This window comes from Aedes aegypti, chromosome 1, assembly GCF_002204515.2.
Source record: "Aedes aegypti strain LVP_AGWG chromosome 1, AaegL5.0 Primary Assembly, whole genome shotgun sequence".
Lineage (NCBI taxonomy): Eukaryota > Metazoa > Arthropoda > Insecta > Diptera > Culicidae > Aedes > Aedes aegypti.
Window position 1 is genome coordinate 200,166,519 of NC_035107.1, and position 15,088 is coordinate 200,181,606.

Consider the following 15,088-nt stretch of genomic DNA (forward strand, 5'->3'; position numbering starts at 1 on the left):
AGCCGTAAATGTTCCTCGAATGTCTCCGTTACTATGACGATATCGTCTAAGTAAACGAAGACATTCGGTTCCAGTGCACCATGACCTAACACTCGGTTCATCAATCGAGCCAGTGTGGCTGGGCTATTGATCAAACCGAATGGAAGCCGGGTGAACTGGAACATCCCCTTCCCTTGCACACTGAACGCACAATATTTCCGTGACCTTTTAGCCAACGGGATCTGTAAAAAGGCCTCCGTGAGGTCAATTGTTGAAAGATAGTTTGCGCGGGGAAGTCGTCCAAGTATGCGTCCAGGGTGTGGGAGGGGATAGGCGTCACGTACGGTCCTCTCATTGAGTTTGCGAGCGTCGAGACACAGACGAATAGCCCCCGAGGCTTTCCGAATTGGAACTATGTTCAAAGACCAATCGGAGTTAGATTCCTCGATTATCCCGGTTTCTAGCAACCGATCGATTTCAGCGAATAAGCCCGCCTGTATTTTCGGAGCTATGGGATAGGGATATAGGCGGATCGGTTTGTTGTCTCTGCACTCTTCTTTCAAGACTATATTATGCTCGCAAAGTGGTGTAGCATCCAGAGTATTAAGAGCCGCTGTTTTGAACAGCTGTTTTACTCCTTCCAATCGCTGTGTTTGTGAATCAGTCAAATTCGGCGAAGAGATTTCTCGATCGGGTAACTCGGTTGCCCCGTTCTGAGTAACCATTGAGATGGTTGGGTTAATTTCAAAAATTTTCCAAAAATCCATCCCGCAGATACAATCTTTGGTCAGATGTGGTGCTACTAGTGTAGGCAACACCCTCGTCATACCATTAAAAGTATATGGAATGAGGACTTCACCAAGAATTTCCAATGGAGAACCATCTGCCGTTCGAAGATCTACCGGGAGGGAGGGTTCCCTCAGCTTAACGTTATGCAGCTTACCGAGGAGGGTTGAGTTAATGAAGGACAAGTGGCTTCCACAATCAAGAAGAGCGTTGACATGAATGTCGAAAATTCGGAGTTGGGCATGTGGTCGATCATCTGCCATATTGTTCAGAGTTATTTTATGAATCTGGGGTAGAACGCTTTCTTCATCTTCGTCGTCTGATCTCTGTTCATATAATTGATAGAGATCTGGCAACCAAGATTCTGCGGCATCTATCGATCGCGCAGCTGGAAGTCCCTGCGGCTTTAGGGCTTCCCCAGCCCGTTTTTTAAACAGTACGGGCAGTTGTTTGTGGTGAATCCAATCAAAGCACATCTATTACAGAACACTCTTCTGGGAATTGGACATTCCGAGAGATTATGATAATCTCTGCAATTGTAGCACTGACCCTCCTCGGGTGGAGAATAGTTAGAAACTAGTTTTAGAAGAGCACTTGGTTTACTTGGCCCAGGTTTTGAATCTGGAGTAGACCCCTCTGATCTCTTGGCTTTCTCCAATTGGTTCGGCTTATTGGGTGGGAGAGATCTGGGATCAGTTTTGGCGTTGTTCTCATTTGGCTTGTGATTCTTCTGATTTTGTTGCTGGGCCTTTTGACGATTTTGATTGACAAATGTCTTGCTACCTGGATTGTTTCTATTGGCATAGTCAATTGCACAATTTTCTCTCTTAGGCGAGGCAAAAACTTTGGTAAACGCGGAAAAATCTGTCGCATCTAAGTCTTTGCCTATGGTCAGCAAGTCCCGGAGTGTGTCAATATTCTTTCCTACCAAGGCCTTGCGACCATCGTACCTCAAATTAGTTTTGAGCACCTCGACCTTTTCAACCTCCGTCATGGGATGACTCATTGCTTGGAAAAGCTTATTCATTTGCAGATAGTACTGCTGAAAGGACTCTCCCTTTTGCTGACGTGTTTGGTAAATTTTTGTGCGTAGAACTGAATCGAGATCAGGGTGTCTGAACTCGTTTTTCAGCTCCTGTACCAACTGACGCCAATTTTGCAGCATCCGTTGATTTCTGCACGAGGTGTACCAGCTTAACGCTGGACCTTCGAACAGATGCACCGCTGAATCGAATAGGTCGATTTCGGTGGCATGTTCTGAAATCGCAAGCTGTTCAATATGGGACAAGAACTCGTTTAGACCCAGGCCATGATCACTTCCGGAGTATTTTTTCACTTTCCATTGCGAAATAGGAGTCATTTTACGCAACGGTGCCACGGGTGGTGAAGAGGTCACAGCTAAACCCGATGATTGGCGTAGAGGAATATTACTCTGAATATTTGGAGATTGGTTGCAATTAGCAACTCCGAATGGGCTGAATGACAGTTCATCCATCCGGCGCCGAAATGAGCCATTGGGAATTTCGTTGGGAGGCCCTGGTGGTGGATATGGGACACTACCACTAATAGTCGAGGTTGGGACCGTAGTCCCACGGCTCGATCGGATGTCCGCTGATCCCAGGCATTGCGACGAAGTAGTCACCGATTGAATGGGACGAACATCATCATTTCGAAAAGGATTTGTAGAATTTAGGTGCACCGAGGACGGCCTTGGTGGAACTGGCGGAGGAGGGCGTTGCCTACGAATTTCCTCCTTCAGTCCACTCACCTGTGAAGCGAGCGCTTTAATGAGACTACCTATGTCCGTCATCGCACGACTGAAGTCTGACTTTGAAACGAACTGAGACGGGTCTGGTAGCTTCGGAATGGTTCCTGTGGCTGAGTTTGAGGTCGATGCCGGCACATCAACTCCCCCTATTGCTTCATCTAAGAGCCTCTCTGACTCAGATTCAGATTCCCCACCAATTGCGTAAAACTCCTGTTCTGTCCAAAAATATTCCGAAAACAAATTCAGTACTTTTGTAAACTCTTCTTCGGCCTTGGTTTTCAATTCTCCCACCGCATGATTTTTAATAACCGCAAGGCGATGACCGAGATGCAACAAACGTGATCGGCAAAACTCTACTTGGGCTCGCGGCTCCGTAGAAAGAATTCGTGTGAGTACGGCAAAAATTGTCTTGCAACTATCGAGATCCATTTCTGGATCTAGATCATAGTGAACGATGAACTCATGCCCATCACTCTCGTCCTTGAGAATCTGGCGCAACCTACGTCGACGTTTTGCCCGAGACTCATCGTCCCCTATTACTACATTTCGCAAAAACAGCTCGTAGTCGAGTTCTCCGGGATCGAGATGGTCCACACGCATGCCGCGGTAGAGCATCCCAAAATCTGGACCCGAAACCGATAATCGTGGCATTTTCAAAACAGTGTGGAATTAAACGTGGAAAGCAGAGTGATTATACAATTCAAAAAGGACGAAATCTATCGGCTTTTTCAATTCCGGTCTCACCCGAAATTATTTTGCACTACCGGTGATGATTTTTGGATAATTGGAAATGAACTTGTCGGTTGATCACTCGTGTTAAGGAGTTAGGACTAATCGGTTTTGCCACGTGGCTGAATTATACCACCGCGATAATACAAAAAGTGCCACTGATTTCTTAAGAATAATGCGACCAGAGTGGATTGATTTTAGAGGAATTGACAATGACTCGAAAACTCCCCCAACGCACATAAGAAAAATATATCCGATGATATATTTTCCCTCCTGAGATCCTCTTAAAGGATATTCACGTTGGGCGCCAGTATAAGACTCTTTTCATCGGCCCCGGAGCCGCTCAGTTCCAGAAGGGAACTGGTTGCAACCCAAGACTGCTGGTCTAAGCCACGGCAGTCTGCTGGGGGGGTTCACAAGACCTCTTTTGGCTCCGAGTCTCAGGGCGTTTGGCGCGGGGAGGTCTTCGGAGCGCGATAATCCCTAACTGAATGTGTGCAGGACAATAATCGATTTATTAGCAAAACTTACAGTGGTGTGCGGGGGCAGTGAGGGCAAGCGGCGGTTCCTAGGTCCTTGTTGGAGGCGGGCGGCGAGGCTAGGGAGCGTTGCCCCAACCCGAAGAGGCCGAGGATGGTGAAGTTGAAGGCGGGACGAACCGGCCGAGGATGGTGAAGCTGAAAGCGGGACGAACCGGCCGAGGATGGTGAAGGTGAGAGCGTGGCACGGGCTCTCCTGAGCTTGTTTGCGTAGCAAGGGCAGGCTTCGCACGACGAAAGGGGATTTGGCTTGACTGGCGAATTGTTTCTCCGGAACTACGGCTCTAATGGCGGGTATGCAGCCGGTGATTCTCGGACCGCCTCAGGATGTCCACGATGGCTAGGGACACCCGATCCCGACGGTAGTCGGTTATGGTTGGTGAGTAAGTGAATTTGGCTGGTCGACCTACGGAGCAGTCGCACGATTGACGGCCGCTGGTCTTCAGGCGGTTTGGCGGTCACCGTATTTTTCCACACGGTATCAACGTTGAAGGCGAACTTCGATGGCACGTGGGCTTAGGGTTGAACACTTTCACACGGGGTAGATTACCAACCAACAATTTGGCACACCGAACTAAACTCCTCTAATGCCACCAACTTTCTGATCCCGGTTCTCTTGAGCTCGGCCCAATCATCCTTCGCCTCGGGTACTCATCCTCCCACGAACTGGCAGCGTTTCGTGGTTTCCTGCCATTTCGCATTAGCTGCCGTCATGCACCCATTCGGGGTTGCTCATTCGCCGGGTTTGCGTTGCGAATGTCGACACCCCACCGCACCGTTCAAACTCACCGTTGAAGAACACTAGTTTACATTTTTTTTTTTCCTAATTTATCGCGCTCATACAAAAATAAATAGTAAATGTTATCCGCCGGTAACAATTTTTACATTGGCCCTGAGTCCCGATGACGTCGGAATTATGCTCGATAATCGACAGGGTAAATGATTAAAGGACCCTTCTCCATCGTTTGCAGATCGAACTGCCCAGGCCAACCCCCCTTTTTGGACGTCACATAATCAACTAACCCCTGAACGTTCTTCTTCTTGGCATTAACGTCCTCACTGGGACAGAGCCTGTTTCTCAGCTTAGTGTTCTTATGAGCACTTCCACAGTTATTAACTGAGAGCTTTCTTTGCCAATGCTGCCATTTTCTCATTCGTATCTCGTGTGGCAGGTACGATGATACTCTATGCCCTGGCAAGTCAAGGAACTTTCCTTTACGAAAAGATCCTGGACCGACCGGGAATCGAACCCAGACACCTTCAGCATGGCTTTGCTGCATTTATGCATTTACATTTACGTTATTACAGTTTCTGCATAATCATTCAAATCAAAGTGCAAATGTGTTACCTCTAAAAACCCCTGAACTGATTGGTTAGGTCTGCTGATTTTGAAAGCGATGTTTGGGGCGATTGCAACATCCAAACCCCTTAGACAGCTGTTCAACTGCAACGCTCATCTGGTGCTCAAATCAAATTTTTTATAATCAAAAACAAGTCATCAGCGAACAAATGTTTTTTTTTGGTTGCACAGATGTTGAATAAGATTCTCAGTTGGGTGGTAAACCGTGTAGATTCGACAACCAACCAATTCAATTGGCACTTACTTTTTGCATTACTGTGTCTACCACGTTTTCCCTTTAGTTTTGGTGAGATTGTTGTTCTCACATCATTACATTCTTCGAGTGGTAGGTTTTAAATTGTATTTATATTTATACAGTGCTATATTCAAAAGTTTGAACTGGTTACTGAACGAATAAAGGTGCAAGCTCGACATATTTTTGTAGGACAATACCAGACTGTAATCCTGATGTCGTGAAGAATGTGCTGTTCAATAATATCAACCACTATTGCTGATAACGGTTGCAGACACAAATTCTTTAAACACAATACGCAAATCTTCGAACGATTGTCTTCATGGCTTTTCGGTTTCATGTTTCAGGTCTCCTGACAGAGTGTAGTGTAAATATATATATATTTATTATTAGGTGTGAAATTGGGATATATTTATTGTAATTATTAACAGGCATACCGCTAATCAGCAAACCAAAATGTTGACCCAAAACAATGAATTTATAAACTTATCACGCGACACAAGCACCAATTTTACGGATCTCTTACTAAAATAAAAAAAAATGTTCAGGATCTCCCGATAGAACATTTTCAAACCGGTCTCAAATGAAAGGGGAAAGCCTAAGCTTTCATTTGGTGGGTGTTTCATCGATACTGATTTTTTTATATTAATGTTTTCTACCAGAGACACCGTGCGAAGCCTGCGTGTCATCTGTAGTTGATTGCAAAAAAGTTTGGATATTTTTTCCTCATACTTGCAAAAATGGAATATTTCTCCTAATGCTTCCAAAACTCATCTAATAATATTCCCACATAAACCAAAAGCTCTTTTTTTGAAACTTTCAAGTAGACATGTTGTCACGATGAGAGGGGTTCCAATAAATTGGTCAGATGAAGTTAAGTATCTAGGGCTCATGCTAGATAAGAATTTAACTTTCAAACTCACTTTGAGGGCATTCAAGCCAAATGTAATAAATATGTAAAATGTCTCTATCCGGTTATTAATAGAAAATCAAAACTTTGTCTTAAAAACAAGCTTTTGACATTCAAACAAATTTTCAGGCCAGCCATGTTGTATGCTGTACCTATATGGACTAGCTGTTGTAATACCAGGAAGAAAACACTGCAGAGAATTCAAAATAAAATTTTGAAAATGATTCTCAAGCTTCCTCCCTGGTATAGTACCAATGAGTTACATAGAATATCAAATGTAGAAACATTGGAACAAATGTCAAATAAAATAATTATCTTCTATTGTTACGATTAATGCGTTATATGTTTAGATTAAGTTAGGTTAAGTATATTCAAAACGTTTTTTTCTCTTATAAGCAGGTGAAATCAACTCACCTGTAAACAATCTGAACTGCTACGGCAAATGAAATGTAATATGTTATTAACAAAATGTTAATAAAATCTTAGATTTGTTTTACCAAACTAGGATGATAGTGTTGTCTAATAACACAGAACACCTAGATATTATAAATAATGAATGTAATGTTTGGAATGATACTAATAAAGAAATTAAAAAAAAAATGTTTTCTTTCTCTTTCACTTTTTGTGAATTTGCTAACAACAATGCCATTAAAGTAAATCCAATACAATAATGCAGTGCAGAACCTCATAACGCCTTTTTCGGTAAACGTATTTCCCAGCGTGGGGGTTTATAGGGATGTTTGTGTAAACAACGCAGATTGGCCATGGCTAGGGGGTGCATTGATATTAGCAGATTAGTAAAAAATTTGTGCTTCTTCTCTTCAAGATGTTTGAGAAAAAGTTCGCGATCTTCAAGAGTTTCCGGCAATACGCGACAGTCTCCTTTCTTTGCGATTTGGAAGGAAACCTTGATTCCCCTAATGGAGTTCAAGATCTCCTGCCTAAATCCCCCAAATTCGGAACAACTGACCACGATAGGTGGCACTCTTTGCTTTCTCACTTGAATCAAAGAACCTGGGCTAGAAGCTGCTTCGATTTGGTGTTCGGAAAATTTGTCTAAAGCATCGAACTGATTGCTTATTTCGATACAATTATGAACATTATTCATTTCACCCTTTGAAAGGAAGTTCGTATTCCGAAGAAACTTCCTTTCTTTTATTCTTGCCACGTTTAGTGACAGTTTTAAATCCCACTTTTTTGGAAGGAAGTTGTGAATTCAGAGATTCACCCTTCCTTTTATTTGTAGTTGCAACCATGTTTAGTGAAACAAAAAACGAAAGAAGACGTGACCTCCTAAGAGGGTTTTTCCCAAGACGGTGTCCAAGAAGGATTACCACCGCTAGCTTTCGCCAACGAAAAATCTAAGGCACGGGTCCAAACAAGGATCGTAAAGGGATCAATAGTAGAAAAATAATACTGAAAAGTACTGTTTTAGTAGCACTGAAAAGTACCGTTTTTAATTTTAGCACTGAAAAGTACCGTTTTTAATTTTAGCACTGAAAATTACTGTTTTATTGCTTTAGGTAGTTTTTAAGAAAACTTCCAAGAGCAGAGAGAATTCGTGTACGCACAGCACGAAGGTACGATGCGCACTGTTCTCTTTACTAAGTCATTGCTTCTTCTTCCACACCTTGATATATATTCTCATTGGATGCCGAGTGTTGGAATCAGGCTATCGACATGGATGGAGACACCATCTTCCATGGTGACAGAGGGCTCGATTGGCTTGTCAGATGGTTCGGGCCCGGGACATCCTGTCTAATGCAAATCGCTGCAGTTGATATAGGGCATATCCATAGGCTGGTTGGAATGCAGTAATTACGGCTGTCACTTAGATTATGCTGGAATTACGAAAGTCGGCTGCAGAGGATTAGCCCTGCCGTCGTTGGTCCCCTGTAACAATGTTTGAGTCGACTAGAAGTAGTAGCTTGCCGAGAATACTTCCGTTGAAATGCAATATGCAATGACACATTCCTTTGAGTTGAAAAATTAGATTCCTCATAACAAACAATAATGTTCGGTACCTGAAGTAATTCTCTTAATCTCAAATTTACACAAGCCAAGTGCTAATTGTCCTACCCGTATTTTCCCCAACACAGCGAGTGGAATAAAAAGTTACCTTCGTTAGCCATGCGACATGTCTAAATTTGTGGAGGTTTATAAAGAATTAATTAAAAATGCCTCAAGTTGAAGATGAATCAAAGCCACCTTTAAATTTCGAAGAACACAAATGTAAAAAACCAAACATTGCTGTACGCTGAACATGTGATCTAGTGGTCAACTCCAGCGAGTAAACCATAGAACAAATTTTCAGTCCGAACTAGTATTTGATTCTTCATATTTGTACTTTTGAAAATTCGATGTTTGGCTTTGATTTATCATAACCTTAAGTTGTCACGAGGTTGTCGTAGCATGTTTTGGGAATCCTAGAAAAGTGTTCAATTCAATCATTTTGTAGGATGAAGCCATGCGACACATTCATATCGGTAAAAAATCATATTAAATGGTCAGAGAAAACTTCAATTTGAACACAGATTTATTTTACGGAAATCTTGGCTTGGTGAAACCGTTTGTATGTTATCAAAATTAGAAAGACAATCTTGATAAAATATAAACGGTTCATAAATTACAGTTAACTCTCCCTTACTCGATTCCGTATCTCGATATCGAGTTAGAGAACCATAGTAAATGTTGGTTTTCAAGGCTAACCCGATGGTCCCTTGGAATGCAGTTGTACTGTTTTTGTGTTCTGTAACTCGATACCTCCCTAACTCGATGGTCCCTTCAATATCGAGTAAGGGAGAGATGACTGTATTACCAAAAATGTAAAAAATCCATTTTTAGAGTTTTTGTACTAAAACACCACGAACAAATAAAAATACCGCTGCGACATGTTCACTAAAGTTGTGTGTTTTTGTGTGAAGAATATTTCGCCCAAAGCTTGCATTGAGAAATTTCCAAAATTTCGTGGAATAAAAGCCGCACTAAGGAAAAATTAAGCTAAACGATTGAAAAGGGCGTAACTCCAAACTTCGAACATACTATGTATGTACTTTCAGGAGCTGAAGTCGGAACTTTGTCTACATTTTATGTGTTGAACTGTGTATGGTTAATGCCATTTCTACGGTTTTAGGAAAGTATACCAAACTCACCTTCAACAGGAAAACAGACGACCATCCGATCATAGCTTGCCAGCAGCTTCCTCGGTGTCATCGGTCTCCTGCTCCTATGCACTCCGACCACCTCCGTACAGGTTGAGCACCGTTTTCTTGATGCGCTTGATATCCCGCGCATTGGTTCGGCAGCATCCCCCGACGAACTTCGCGCCCAGATCGATCCACTGCGGCACGTACGTCTCCAGGGGAATGCAGTCCTCCTGTCCGGTCCACGACCCCGCACTCCATACTTCGCCCGAGTTGGGATACACTATCAACGGTATCTTGTCCTCGTCAGGCCTCCGTTCGTTGACGGCTTTCAGCAATTGAACGGCGAATTGAGGGTGGACACAGTTCACTCCCACCGCCATCAGATTGGGGTTTTTCAGAGCGCGCGCCTTTGTCCACAGTCCAACGGCCGTTTCGGCGAAACTTTCACCATGCGCCAATGTGGCCCCATCCTTACACTGGAAGGAAATCCAAAACCGCACCGTTGGGTGCTCGGCGGTCATCAATTCGAGCAGCGCGTCCGCTTCCATCCGACAGGGAATGGTTTCAATGGCCAATGCATCGACTCCTGCTTCGATGACTGCATTGATCCGCTGCCGGTGCCAGTTTTGAATCCGTGCGAACGGAACCGTATCCGCGTAACTTCCTGTGTATTCCGATCCGTCGTGGAGGTGTGCTCCGTAGGGGCCAATGGAACCCACTACCCATGGAATTTTGTGGGACTTGTTGTCCCGTTTTTCCTCAAGGTACTGGGTTCGCGCCAGTTTTGCAAGTTCTACCGTAGATTTAATCAGTTTGAGACTGTCCTCTTCGCTGAGATCGAGGAAATCCATGAAACCTTCGATCGAGGCTTGGTAGGTGTTGGTGAGGATACAATCCGCGCCTGCTCGTAGGAAATCCAGATGGGTGGCTAGGACAGCTCCGCGGTTCGTGGCGTTGTAGCGCGAGCTCCACAAGGGATCTTTATCGACGGCCTGACCGACATGAGTGGCCAGTTGAGTGGAAAAACCACCGTCGATGACGATCACCCGCTTGGAACCGAGCTTGATCGAGCGGTTCTTGTCCCGGACGGGTAGGGAAAACGGCGCCGAGCTGAAGGGATCGTCTTCCGGAGTATCCGGGGGAATGTTCTCCGGGGAGAATTGAGACTGAAGGGGAAGAGATTGAATTGGTTGGTTAAGGATAGGTTGCACTTGGGGTAGTGAGGGATGCCGAGAGGTTGATTCCGGCGGAGTCTTCAGACTGCCTTGGGAGCCTTGTTGTCGTATTTTATCGAACTCCTCGCCGAAGATGTGGTCTTCGGTCATTTGACTGAAAGGGGTGGGATCACCGAACGGATTCCACGGTTGCTGTTGAGTACCGGTTGGGTTCAGCTGAGGATTCGAGGAGCGTGAATCGAAAGTGGCCGGAATGGAATGGAGGTTCTGCTCGGAACCGTTACTTCCGAGCGTGTTCTGCGGCGGCTGGTAGTTGTTGGATGATACATCGTATGGTGCCAGAAACTGAGAGGTTTCTGTGGTGTAGGCTTTGTTGAATGCCGACGTGTCGCTCATGTTGCGCCGATGGCCAACGATGGGTTGCTTGGAAGGGAGCAAAGAGCCAGCTACACTGGTGCCACTTCCGGTACCGTGTGGCGTTCCTGATTGAGATGAGGCCGAGGCGTGACTAGGGGAATGCAGAACGGACGAAGACGCTGAGGAATCGCACGTTGGAACGCTTGCTTCTGGGTGTACTACTGAGTGGGACGATCCGGCTTCTTGGAGGACATCCGCTTCTCGGAACGGGTCCGGATAGGTTGATTGAAACAGATTACTGTTGGGGATTTCCTGCGTTGGTGGTGGAGGGAAATTGGCGCTGAATTTGGCCACGAATGGTTCCGCTTGAGGGGCCACAGCAGGGCCTGGTTGGTCGAGGGGAATCGACGGAGCTGCACCAGGAGTTGGCGACGAAAGGATATTCTTGGGTGAAGGATTTAAAGGGAGTCCCAGAGAAAAACTATTGTTCGCCGATTGGGAGGCCTTGGGTCTCTGCCGTGGAGCCACGGATGTGCCACCTTCCAGAGCAGAGGCAGCTGTTTGTTTCGTTGCTTTTACGTTGGAGCTCGTGGCCGATGGAACGCGTTTCGTTTCGCTCTCGTATGGTGGAACGATCAGAAATTCTAACCCAGGAACCGTAGATTTCGTTAGGTTCCGCACCGGGTTGGTCTTCCCGGCAATTTTAAATGCTACTTCGCACACCTGATAGATGTTGGGACGTTTCTCGATGTCCGGTTCCAACATGTACCGAATGAGTTGATGGATTTCCCGGGAATATTTGGAGTTGTCTGGAATACTGAAATGTCCGCTTTGGATAGCAAGAGCGCTTTCCCCAAAAGGCAGCGTGAAAAAGCACAACTTGTAGAGAAGACACCCGAGGGCCCATATATCCGCCTTCACGGTTATATCCTGTCCCGAGAAGAGATCAATCATCTCCGGAGCCCTGTAAGAGAGCGTGGTGTATTTTTGTATCTCCTCTTCGACCAGCGTCCTCCCGTGGGTATTAGGGTTCAGTACCCGAGCGGTCGCCGACCCAAAATCACACAGCACAAAATTTCCTATGTCGTTTTGGAGGATGTTTTCCACTTTCAAATCTCGATGAATGATCGGCGTTTGGCATTGATGTAACCGGGCAACGGCCTCTGCCACATCGCAGAATATCTGCAGAACGTCCTGCTCGTTGAACCCGGTTGGAATCCTGGCATTCATCAGTGTAAGCAGATTCGTTTTGCAATAAGGCATCAGCAGCAGAATTTCGTGCACTCCATTGCCCTTGGGGTTTATGCTATGGTCAATGTATCCGATGATGTTCTTGTGGCCGCTCAGATTACTGGCTATCTTAATCTCCCGGCTGCAGACGCCCAAGTCGTGCTCATTGTTCACATACAGCCGCTTCAGGGCGTACCTTTGGCCATTGTGGCCCTTGACTAGAAACACCACCGCAAAGCCGCCCTCGGCCAGCACTTCCTCCACCGTCACCACATTGTCCCGGCTCAGTTTGAACGTTTTCCCCACGAAACTGTTCGTTTCCTTGCTTGGCGTTGCCTCATTCTTGTTTTCAAACTTGGAGATAAACTTTTTCATTGCTTCCCTTTTTGGCTCGCTTCCTACGCTGATCCAAAGAAACCCTCCCCCCGGAGATAGCTTCCCTTTAACGTAACGGCGTCGCACTTAAGGCAAAAATGTTTCTTGATTTGTTGTTCGTGCTTCTGCTTTTCTGCTCCCGTTCCTCTTTTATCTGTTTGCCTGTATGCCTGAACAGTGTTTCTCTTTTTCCACTGGTTTATTTGCTTCTTTCCGATCGACCTTCTTTCTTTCGTTTCCCGAACGCGAAAATCCCCCAACTAGGTACTCCACCACCTCCACCTCTTTTCTTTTTCTTAAACGTAGAGCACCCACTTTCCGAGCACCAGTTTTGCTGTTCAATTATTTTTGCTACGCCACAACATTTCGATTTTCACCCCACCAACAAACGAATGATAATAATTGCGCAAAGCTGCATTCACGGATGTCCACGAAATCCTCCGGATAACAAGGATGACTCACTGCTCGATGATAACTGCCTTTTCTGCCCTTTTCCTTATCGCCGAACGAAAAAAAAATTGCTCGAGTTTCTTTTTCTGCTGGCTGACACAACGCACACAGAAAGTTCCCCTATATAAACACTCTTTTTTTCTTGGATTAGCTACATCCGATAAACACGAATATCTTCGCACACCAGGTATTTCGGTGGCCCACAGCTTCGTATAGGGAAAACCCTGGCCAAATGGAATTGGACACACCACACCACCGCGATAACACGGAACGAAAACGTAATCACGACACGATAGAGAAGAGAAAAAGCACTTCTGAACTTCTGGACGACTGACTGACTGATTGATGGCTGGTTGACTGTGTGTGATTGTGATGCTGCTCTCTGCGCTGGATTGGTTGGACGGTGGAAAAACTCTGGTCGTCCCTGTCCAGTAAAAAGTCAAAACGCGAAATGTCACTTCGCTCGCGCGGGGTCCTGGTGAAGATTACGAAACTGATGTCATTTTTATCGCGCACCAACTCCGACAGAAACTCATCTTAGGGTGCGGCCATAAGTAAAACAAATCGAAAATGGCATGGGAAGGAATATTGACAATTCGAGTGACAATTAGAAGTTCGGCAGTCAAATCAAAACTTCGGCGAAGTTCGGCGTCGGCATTCTAATTTGGTGCTTCGCCGACGCATAAAGCCTCAAGCACAATGTGAGCGGCAGCGCGGTACAACGGCAAAACGGCAACCCCATCTTGAGCTACACTCTACTTGTCAAGTCAATGTTGAAAAGGATTTAGTCAACACGGGATTGATAAGTAAAGTGTAGATCAAGATGGGCATGCCGTTTTGCCGTTGTACCGCGTTGCCGTTCACATTGTGCTTGGAGCCTTAGGCGAACTTTTGTTGGTGGTATTCACAGTCGCCTCTCCACATCTCGATAACGAAGGGACCATCGAGATAGGGAGAGATCGAGACAGAACAAGTTTTTAACGAATAAGGGATTGAAAATCACTCCGTTGCCAGGAAAATCAAAAACAAACAGTTGTCATTTCATCTTCGCAAATTGTTTTGAATCTCTAAAATCTAGTCTAGTAACCTTCGATAATGGGCATATCGACATACGGAGAGAAAATTGGGAACGAAAATCTTATCGAGATAGGGAGATATCGAGATAAGGAGGATATCGAGATATGGAGAGTGAAAATGTATGCAAAATGAAGGGACCGAAAAAATCATCGACATAGGGAGAGATATCGAGATGTAGAACATCGAGATGTAGAGAGTCGACTGTAATTTCTCTAATGAAGTTCGGTCTAAAGGTATTCTGAATGCACAATAATAATGGAATTAATAATGGAATGTCAAACTTCAAAGGATTTTTGCGTGACGCGTCCACCCTGGTCAACACTGCACACGCTAGCATGACAGTACCGCTCAAGAAAAGTAAAAGTCAAGAAATTTTCTACAGTGAGATCCATTTGAATGGATTACCTGCTTTGCTCATGTCTACATTTGATCAGCAGAAGTTTTCTCAGTTTATTATGCATGAGGAAAGGCATCTAACTACAATTTGAAAGCTTTAATCGAAAGAATATTTGGCAGATGCGAAACCCATCATCATTACGCTCAACCGGTATGATTTTTTTTTTTAAATGGCTCCCATTTTTTAGAAATATTTTGTTAGATGCATTTCGCCATACAAATATTTTTCGCGTTACCTTTTTGCAATTTTTCATAGGGTTTATTCCAGAGATGCATTCTCAACGCTCATATTCTGTGAGCGTTCAAAAATGTTCCTTTGATTGCTCTCGTGTTCATGTTCTATTTTTTGATCAAACACACGGCTACTAGATTGATCACGATGTAGTGATCTCCAAAATGTTAGACAAACGAACATCAACGTTTTTTGACCTCAGAGTTACAATCTACTAAAATACACGTCGAAATAAATGCTCAAGAAGTCAGGAAACATGCATATAGTAAAACTCGGAACACAGAAGTATATAAACACATACACTGAACTTTGTGGCCATTAATGATACTTTGTCAAAACTTTGTAAC

The 15,088-nt window shown here is 44.7% G+C and overlaps 1 protein-coding gene across 1 annotated transcript in view; it reads right to left on the reverse strand.

Annotated features, from left to right (window-relative positions):
- The window catches only part of LOC110681298 (BMP-2-inducible protein kinase-like), a 29,017-nt gene extending 15,532 nt beyond the window's left edge, over positions 1–13,485 (reverse strand). The window contains exon 1 of the mRNA XM_021857060.1: positions 9,456–13,485. Coding sequence (XP_021712752.1) covers positions 9,530–12,586 — 3,057 coding nt within the window. The 5' untranslated portion in view covers positions 12,587–13,485 and the 3' untranslated portion in view covers positions 9,456–9,529. The remainder of the gene's footprint in view (positions 1–9,455) is intronic.
- Between the last annotated feature and the right edge of the window lie 1,603 nt (positions 13,486–15,088).